The 10,317-nt window shown below is 46.4% G+C and overlaps 1 protein-coding gene across 1 annotated transcript; it reads left to right on the top strand.

Moving 5' to 3' along the window:
* The first annotated feature begins 7,181 nt into the window (after positions 1-7,181).
* Positions 7,182-8,938, top strand: CCDC71L (coiled-coil domain containing 71 like). The gene has a single exon (XM_077473234.1). It carries the CDS (start codon positions 7,384-7,386, stop codon positions 7,990-7,992), a length of 609 nt encoding a protein of 202 aa, XP_077329360.1. The 5' UTR covers positions 7,182-7,383; the 3' UTR covers positions 7,993-8,938.
* The last annotated feature ends 1,379 nt before the right edge of the window (positions 8,939-10,317 follow it).

The following is a 10,317-nucleotide window of genomic DNA, read 5'->3' as shown; positions in this document are numbered from 1 at the left end:
GTCACCATCCCATCAGAGTACCTGAGTACCTGTCACCATCCCATCAGAGTACCCGAGTAACTGTCACCATCTCATCAGAGTACCCGAGTACCTATCTGCAGCCTATGAGAGTACCCGAGTACCTATTTGCAGCCCATGCCTCATAGAATATACATTGGGGTGTTTGCTTTACAAAATGATGTCATTTTGTGGGTAATGCCACTGTCCTGGTGCTCCAGGACCTTCAAAAGTGTGATAGGTAGGAATGAAATGAGATGTGTAATTTATGCTTGTAGAACGCCTGAATGTACTACTTCAATGTTCGGCGTCTCTATGTGGCCAGGCTGTGTAAAAGTCTCACACATGTAGTACTCGGGAAGAGTAGAAGAATGTGTTTTGGGGTGTAACTTTTGCTATATACATGCGATGTGTTAGAAATATCTTATAATTTGACAACTTTTGTTTTTTTTCCACATTTTCCAAAAACTTCTGGAAAAAAATGAACCATTCAAAAGACTCATTATGTCTCATAGATTATACGTTGGGGTGTTTGCTTGGAGTCATTTTGTGTTCAATTCCATTGTCCTGGTGCTCCAGGGCCTTCAAAAGTGTAATAGGTGGTTGTGAAATGAGATGTGTCATTTTTGCTTGTAGAACGCCTGAAGGTGCTACTTCAATGTTGGTGCTCTGTATGTGGCCAGGCTGTGTAAAAGTCTCATACATGTGGTATCGCCATACTCGACAAGAGTAGCAGAATGTATTTTGGGGTGTAATTTGTTGTATGCATATGCTGTGTGTGAGAAATAACCTGATAATATGACAATTTTGTAAAAAAAAAAAAATCGTCATTTTGCAAAGAATTGTGGGAAAAAATGACAAAAAAAAAACCTCACCTTGCTACTGTAGTGCCGGTACTCCTAATGAGTATGCTCTATGTGTTTAAATTTCGTTTTTGCTCAAAAATGTAGTGAGTTTTGGGATTAATTGTGCTAAATTGTAATTTGGCATCAGTTTGGCTGGGCTGTATAGAAGTTCTATATATACATAAATGCAGCGCTTAAAGGTACCTATATCCATAAGTGAAAATATGCATTGAAAAAAACAAAACAAATGAATGATATTGGTGAAAAAGTCCACTAAAGTCAAAAAATAAGTGTAACCAGTCCCAAAATTAATCTCTATGGATGTCATGGCCACTCGGGCACTCCGGTCGTATTCAAGAGACTCACCCGTAGAGATCCGTCGTGGAGATCTCGTCGTTTCCCGTTGATGCGCGCTAAAGCCAACGAACGCGTTCGCGTCAACACGAACGCACACGCACGCGGGTCACGAACGGGTGCACGTCTACGTGCGAGGGCGCGCTGACCCGTCGTACGTCCGTTTGGCGCCCTAAGGCCTTCTTAAGTCACAGGCTCCCTTCCATCCGTGCTGTCCGGTCTACAGCGTGTCCGTGATCCGTGTTGTTTGCATCTGAACCTGTTATCTGATTCCTGACCTCCGGCTTGTTCCCTTGACTCTGATTGATTGCTGCCTGCCTACGACTTCTGCCTGTTTGACTACGTTTTCTGCCTCATCCCTTTGTACCGTGCTGATCCTCTCCTGCTGACCCGGCCTGTATCTGACTCCGCTGTTCCTGCTACCTACCTGAGTTCCTGCATTACAGAACATCTGCTTACCAGCCAGTTCCCGCACTTGTGCCTGCCAGGGACAGTCAAGCACCATCCGCTATACCAGTCTGTTATCTGTGCCCAGCTGACCTTCCGGACCAATACCATCTACCAGGCACTTGTGCCCTCTGGACTGTCGAATACCTGTCTCCACCTTCAGGGGTCCGATAGCCAGGGGATACGAGGGGCCGCTTCCTGCATTCCAGGCTCACCACCAGGTACGTGACAATGGACCTCAAAGTAGTACTTCTGGGACTTTTTGAAGATGTCAGATGGTATTCGTGGCAGAGTGGTTCGCAACCTTCTCAGACCTCAGAGCCTCTTGTAAGTAGATATTAAACAGATTAAAGAAAGTTAGGTACTCTAATCAGATGGGTTGGACACATCCACCTTATAGTAGTGTGTCGTACGAGCTTATGGGGGAGCTCCAGCCACGCACCCCAATACACTGGCCGAATGGTGTTTTCCCCTCAGGATTCCTTGCGATCTCCAGGTGGAGAAGATGGATAAAGTTTCTGAACCGTGAATCGTTGAAGGACTTGGTACCAGAATTCTCGTAAGGATTCACCATAGGGGGGACAAAACATAAAAGGCGCCTAGCATGGTGAAATACAACCAATGATGGTTTATTGAAAAAATTCAAAATAAAACAAGACTAATAGTCTATAAAAATCACGTGATACATAAAAACAAAGTAATTGCAATGTGGGAAGCAACAAAATGCTGGCCCTACGCATTTCAACCTCTAAGTCATCTCACAGGAATATTGCAGTTTCACTTTTTTGTATTTATTATTGAATTAGCGCTGTGTTTTTCTTTTCTTTTCTGTATAGAAGTTCTGCCTGATCATAGGTGGGGTTGTACACCTGTGGGAGGCTTTAGAACACAGTCTGGTTGGACGCATTGGGTACCAATCTCTATCTCTGAGTCAATCAGTGAGCGTGTTTGTATCACTACGTAATCCAGGAAAGGGTACTTAAGTTGCCAAAGTCACGTGGTTCTGGGTTTCGGTCCAGAAGTTGTTGCTGACTTCGTGGTCCTGGTCCTCCTGACCAGCCCCCAGGGGCCCTCATGGCCTGGGGTGCGGATCCATCCATTTCCGAGCCTCAGAACTGGCTAGTTCGAGGCGCAGTAACTGGAAGGAGGATTCTAAGGTGTTCCTTAGACCAATTAATATACACTAATAATATACAGACCAAATAATATACACTAATTTGGGTTATTTTTACCAAAGATATGTAGCAGTGTAAATTTTGCCCAAATTGTATGAAGAAAAATTACTAATTAGCTAAATTTTATGACAGAAACAAAGAAAAGGGTATTTTTTTTCACAAAATGTACGTATTATTTTATTTATAGCACAAAAAAAAACACTAGCGATTACATACCACCAGAAGAAAACTCTGTGTGGAAAAAAGGATGTAAATTTCATATGGGTACAGTGTTGCATAACTCAGTAATTGTTATTCAAACTGTGAGAGCGCTGAAAGCTGAAAATTGGTCTGGACAACCTAAGTGCACTGTATTGAGGTGGGTAAGCTGGGTACATACTATAAGAAAATCGGGTGAACGATCTTCTGGTTTTCCTTGATGTTTCACAGCAAGTTGAACCTGAGGATATTACTAATTGTACAAAACTTACAAAAATTACAATGTACAAAAATTCTCGAATGACAAAGGGTTTTCTTTTAATTTGATGTAGAAATGTACAGTAGATTATTGTTGTTTATTGTTTCTGATCATCGTCTTTCGTATTTGATTTTTCTTGTATGAAAACAGTACACATTAAACAAAAATTGTTAGTTCTGTGCATGTACGAGAAAAATGTTAGAGTTCATCCCTTCGGAAATTTTCATTTGAAAAGTCTGAACCGGATGTCGAAAGTTGTTTCTTAAGCCTAATACACACTATTAGAAAAAAAGAAACTGAAGAGCTCAGGAGGAGATCCTATACTAACAATCTGATGTTAGTAAAGCGATCTCCCCACTGAGCTATTGTGTTCTGACAGAGGGCGACTCCCCCGCCAGAACGCACCAGTCAGTGCTCTCAGCCATTGGCGGAGAGCGCCGATTGGTAGCCGATTGGCAGACCTTTTTCGGTCATGCCCCTTTGACAGAAGCCAGTGGAACTGACTGCTTCTGTTGGACCAGCTGCAGTATGCACTGGGGAATGTTGGCCGGTTTCTGTTGAACTGGCCAATGCAGCCTGACATTTAGCGCAGCCCTTAGTGTGTACCCAACTTTAGTTTCTGCTAATGGGTAAGTGAGTGAACTCCTGTAAATCATTCCTTTTTGCCCCTTTTAGCCATTAGTGCATTTATAGCTGTTGGTGTATAACACAGATATAGCCATCATTTTACAGAGCCAGTATTACCAACCTGTATACATATGTTGTTGGCTTCTTAGCTCTCATCGGTGCAAGAGTTGGCTTTACTGGCTCTACAGTCAATGCTGGGACAAGGTCATCCGAGTGCCCAGGGCGAAGTTGGCAAACTGTACCTAGAGTATGCTGTCCAGTTCTGGGCACCAGTCCTCAGGAAGGATGTACTGGACATGGAGCAAGTATAAAGAAGTGCAACAAAGCTAATAAAGGGTCTGGAGGATATTAGTTATGAGGAAAGGTTGCGAGCATTGAACTTATTCTCTCTGGAGAAGAGACGCTTGAGAGGGGATATGATTTCAATTTACAAATACCATACTGGTTACCCCACAATAGGGATAAAACTTATTTGCGGAAAGGAGTTTAAAGTGGAGTTCCACTCCTACTAAAATTATTTTATAATTTTTCAGCTGCATTAAGAACGATAAATAACATTTGGAAAAAAAAAATGTTTTACTCACCTCTCAATGCCTGTTGCTAGGGGGGTCCCTCGTAATCTGCCTCCTTACTCACCTCGGCTATTTACGTCCCTTCCCTCTATGCCAGAAAGGAGATCACCTCTCCCCACTCCCTCTAGGCATTCATCTGGGACATGTCACAGGTCCCAGATGATTGTGCGGCCAGTCACGGCGTGGCTCGCGCATGCGCAGTGGGTGCACGGCTGTGAAGCCACAGTCAGGCACCCACAGTTACAATGCCAGCGCCGCTGGAGGGGGAGATGTGCGGGGCTTCAACCCCCCCAAATCACTGGACCCTGGGACAGGTAAGTGTCCGATTATTAAAAGTCAGCAGCTGCAGTATTTGTAGCTGCTGACTTTTCATTTTTTTTAAGCGGAACTCCTCTTTAACAAGACTCGTGGCAACTCATTAGAATTAGAAGGAAAGAGGTTTAACCTTAACCACTTCAGCCCTGGACCATTTTGCTGGTCAAAGACATGACCACTTTTTGCGATTCGGCACTGCGTCGCTTTAACTGACAATTGCGCGGTCGAGCGATGTGGCTCCCAAACAAAATTGACGTACTTTTTTTCCCACAAATAGAGCTTTCTTTTGGTGGTATTTGATCACCCCTGCTGTTTTTATTTTTTGCGCTATAAACAAAAATAGAGCGACAATTTTGAAAATTATTTTTTACTTTTTGTTATAATAAATATCCCCCAAAAATATATATAAAAATTTTTTTTTCCCTCAGTTTAGGCCGATACGTATTCTTCTACATATTTTTGGTAAAAAAAATCGCAATAAGCGATTATTGATTGGTTTGCGCAAAAGTTATAGCGTTTACAAAATAGGGGATAGTTTTATGGCATTTTTATAATATTTTTTTTTTTTTACTAGTAATGGCGGCGATCAGTGATTTTTATTGTGACTGCGACATTATGGCGGACACATCGGACATTTTTGACACATTTTTGGGACCATTGTCATTTATACAGCAATCACTGCTATATAAATGCAGTGATTCCTGTGTAAATGACACTGGCAGTGAAGGGGTTAACCAGTGGGTGGCAGTGTAAGGATTAAGTGTTCCTAGGGGTGTGTTACTAACTGTTGGGGGCTGGGCTTTCATTTAGTGAACACTGATCTCTGCTCCAATCACATGGAGCAGAGATCAGCGTCACTAGTTGCTAGGCAGAACAGTGAGATGCTGTTTACAAAGGCATCTCTCCGTTTAGCCACCCCGTGAGACGATCGCGGGTATGCCCGTGGCGATCAAGTCCGCGGGACCCGCAACCAGACTCACGGGTGTCCCGACCGGCGCGCTCGCAATGGCAGGGCAGCGTTAGAGATTGGGCGTACCTGTACGCCAATATGCCTGCCCGTGCCATTCTAACGACGTACATCGGCGTGCGCTGGTCGGGAACCAGTTAAACTACGTAGAGGGTTCTTTACAAGGATGTGGAATTCCCTTGCACAGGCGGTGTTCTCAGTAGGGGGGCATCGATAGTTTAAAGAAACTATTAGATAAGCACCTGAACGAACGTGACATACAGGGATATACACTGTAATACTGACATATAATCACACACATAGGTTGGACTTGTGTCGTTTTTCAACCTCACCTACTATGTAACTATGTATGAGGAGGCCTGGCTCGCAGTCTTCGCTCTAATTCATCTCAAAGGTGTTCTATTAGGCTGATGTGCAGGCCAGTCAAGTTCCTCCACCCCAAACTCGCTCATCTATGTCTTTATGGACCTTGCTTTGTACACAAATCTTTGGTTTGGTCCAAATCATTTGGTGGCCCCTTAGTTTCAATGAAGGGAACTTTTAAGGTGTCAACACACCAAGACATTTTGGACAAAGTCATACTCCCAAGTTTGTGGGAACAGTGTGGAGATGGTCCCTTCCCGTTCCAACATGACTGCGCACCAGTGCACAAAGCAAGGTCCATAAAGACATGGATGAGCGAGTTTGGGGTGGAGGGACTCAATATTGAACCCTACGGCCCAAGACTGAGATGCCATTAACGTTCATATGTGCATGTAAAGCCGGGTGTCCCAATACTTTTGGTAATATAGTGTATGTTGGTGTGTGGGCTTTGTGAAGGGAGCCTATTGTATGTCTCTTCTGCAATAAAACAAAAAGTTATTACGGACGTTTTTTAATGGAGAGGTAAAGTTCTCGTTTCACTTTGTGCTATTTAGAAAGGTAAAAGTTGGTCCAAAACTCATGGGGTTCCCAAGTCGCTCAGACTTCACGCATATCCAAAGGAGATTCTTATTTTGTTCATGAACATTTCAGTAAAGTGGAAATAAGATGGATTTTCTCAGTCATAAACTCTGAGGTAAAGTTACTGCCACAAGAAATGGCAGCCTTTGGCTAAGCCTACTACAGAAACTTGTCTACTTGCAGTGTGTCTTTATGAAAGTACTTCACAACACAAACACTGCCTCAGTTTCCATGTACAAGGAGCAATAAAAGTCTCATTATTGCACAAAGTGAGGCGAACCATTCTCCACTCACTCCAGTAACATGGCCGACATTAGTGAGACTCCTCACATTCGCCATCTATTGCTCCACCCAGCGCACCCCCTCCACGCCCGTGCAAAGCCCAGCCCATTGTCTGCCCGCCGACCAATGCCAACGCGGATATGCGCTAGCGCGCCAATAGCGGCACCGGATCTCCAATAGTGGGTGGGATCGGGGTACGTCGTATTTCAAAGAGTCGGCTATATAGCCAACAGTAGGGGCCGTTAGGAGAGGCCATTTTGTGTGTACCCGGCGACTGAGGCTCCTGCGTTAAATCGGACGGCCAGAAGGGGGGCGCTTTAGCGGCTGCTCACTTTATCTGCTCCCTGTTAACTCTTTGGCCGCCCGAGCAGAGACAAAGGCGGCGGCGACGGGAGGAGGAGGGATGGAGGACGAGAAAGTTGTGTACTCCCGCTCGCAGCTGGTGTTCGCGGGGATGAAGCCGCTGGAGGACGCGCTGGAGATCTTCGTCCCGGAGTCGAAGCACTTCATGAACTCGGACACGGAGCTGTGGAACTTCCTATGCAGCCTGAAGCGGGACTTCTCGCCGGTTATCCTCCGCAGTAAGGACGTGTACGGCTACTCGTCGTGCCGCTCGGTGGTGCCGGAGCCCGGCCAGCTCTCCCGCAGGAGAGCCCAGGAGCCTTCTCCCGCCCCCCCGCAGACTAAGAAGCCGCCGCCGGCGAAGAGGAAGCGGAGAGGGATGAGGCTGAGCTGCAGGAAGCGCCGGAGGGTGAAGCCGGCCGCCAGCGAGGAGAGCGGAGCCAGCAGTAGCTGCAGCAGCCCGACCCCATCCGAGGCGTCCGGCTCCATAGGTACCCCCTGCCTGGAGGACCTGTGGACGATCGGAGGAGTCTTCCCCACCATCCGGGTCCGGGACGTGTCCTGTGAGGCCAAAGTGGCGGCTGCCCGCCGGAGGGCTCAGAGGATCCTACAGGTCAATCTACAGCCTGTAGTTCGGATCCGCCGCTTCCCTGTCCTCTCCTCCTCCTGAGGACCGATCAGCTGTGCACTTTCCGGGGGGCGGCCAGCCTGTTTACACGTCTGCACTTTACTGTACACATCTACTGCTAGAAGGAGGCGGACATGGGACTTCTCTGCTGGACTAGCTGCAATATGGGAGCTGCTGCATGTGTGGGGGGTCAGCTTCTTGGCCATGGGGGGTGAGGTGTGATTGAGGTATGGGAGCTTCCAGGGTGTGGGTTATGGGAGCTTGCAGGAGGACATCCATGGGAACAGTTCCTTCACCCAGGGAGTGTTTTATAGGAGCTTCCAGGAGGGTTCCTTCAGCCAGGGTGTGGGTTATGGGAGCATCCAGGAGGACGTCCATAGGATCAGTTCCTTCACCCAGGGTTATGGGAGCTTCCAGCAGGGTTCCTTTACCCAGGGTGCAGGGTATGGGAGCTTCCAGGACTACATCTATTGGGTCAATTCCGTCACCCAGGATGGTGGATATGGGAGCTTCCAGGAGGACTTCTATGGGGCAGTTCCTTCACCCAGGGGGTCTGTCCCCTTGCCCGGGGGGGGTGCATGGGAGCTTTCAGGAGGACTACATCAAGGCCAGTTCTTTCACCCAGGGTAGGGAGTATGGGAAATTTCAAGAGGACTACATCTCTGGGGTCAGTTCCTTTCCTTGGGAGTTGGGGATATGTCCTTTCAACCAGGGTGAGGGTATTGCAGCCTCTGAGACATAAATGCATGGGGTGGTAAATTCCTTCCTTGGGGGATAAAGACAGAGGCATGGGAGCTTCCAGTAGGACTACACATATGGGATCAACACCTTCACCCGGGGCCATGGGGTAAAGTGTGACTTGAAAGGAAAACTTCCAAGAAAACTTGCATGCATGGCTCCTTAACCCAAGGCTGTGGGGGGAGGTTGGGCTTAAGGGGACTAAGGCATGGCAGTTTTCAGAACTAACATCTAGGCTCCAGTCCTTTACCTAGGGCAGTGATGGTGAACCTTGGCACCCCAGATGTTTTGGAACTACATTTCCCATGATGCTCAACTACACTGCAGAGTGCAGGAGCATCATGGGAAATGTAGTTTCAAAACATCTGGGGTGCCAAGGTTCGCCATCACTGACCTAGGGCCATGGGGGAAGGTGACTGAGGCAGGGTTACTTCCAGGAGGACTTCACGCATGGGGTCAGATCCTTCACCCAAGTCCAGGGATTTGGTGGCTTCCATGAGGACCACTTGTATGGGTTCTGCTCCTTCACACAAGGCTGGGGAGGGTAAATCACTGAGGAATGGGAGCTTCCGGGAGGACTTTATATGGAATCCGTTCCCTCAGCCAAGGCCAGGGGTATGGCAAACTTCACTGGGACTACATGTATAAGATCAGCTACTTCACCCAAGGCCAGGCGGTTGAAGTGAGAGGTATGGGAGCTTCCAGGAGAATTTACATGGATGGGATCAATTACTTTACTCAAGGCTGGGGGGGGCGCAACTGAAGTGTGACAGGCATGGGAGCTTCTGTGAAGACTTCATGTATGGGATCTGCTCCTCCCTCAAAGGCCAGTGGGGTGGCTGACATGTAGCAGCTTCCGTGAGCGCTACATGCAAGACTTGCAACGGGTTTACATGTATGCAAATAAGAGAATTCTCTTTAAAAAAAGAAAAAAAACTGACCTGTGTGTAATCACCAGCAACTACCTCAGACAATCCGGAGCTCCACTCTAACCCCTATCCAAAGACTTCTTTGTATTTGTGATCACTTCACTTTTCTACTTCACATTTCTATTCTATGGTGCCGTTTGCCAAGTCTATTGACAGTGTCTTGATGGTTAAAAAACTGACTGGTTAGATACCAGTTTATGCAAACAATTTTTTAATTGTGTCAAAGGAATTTAAAGATATTAAAGCAGACCTTGTCTGAAAATGCATATCCGCTTATTTTACTGCCCCCCTCCGGTCTGTTATGTAAAATTGCAGTGAAAGCTTTTTTTTTTTTTTGAAAAGTAAATGTAGAAAAATTCCCAACACTGGCTTGTATAGGGAAAGGTGACCTCCCTGGGCCTTTTGGTGGGATGTTGGGAAAGTTGAGGAACCAAATTGCCATGATGCTCTTGCATGGTACTGGAGCGCCTACTTTGTGATTTTTGGATCATCTTCTTTCCCAAGATTAAGCGGTGTAGTCTAGCAACATCCACTGATGCCTTCCAAAAGCAGCTGGATGTTTCTTATCCTATAGCGCCTTTTTTCTTTTTTTTTTTTTCTTTCACTTGGCATGTTTAAAGTGGTGGTTGTGAAATTCACTGCAGGTGAATAAATCGGTAACTTGAAACTCGCTCCAGGAAGAATCACCTGCAGTGAATGT

This window comes from Lithobates pipiens, unplaced genomic scaffold (assembly GCF_037356315.1).
Source record: "Lithobates pipiens isolate NorthernLeopardFrog02 unplaced genomic scaffold, aLitPip1_a1.2 Scaffold_8, whole genome shotgun sequence".
Lineage (NCBI taxonomy): Eukaryota > Metazoa > Chordata > Amphibia > Anura > Ranidae > Lithobates > Lithobates pipiens.
This window is presented reverse-complemented; position numbering and strand designations above follow the sequence as displayed.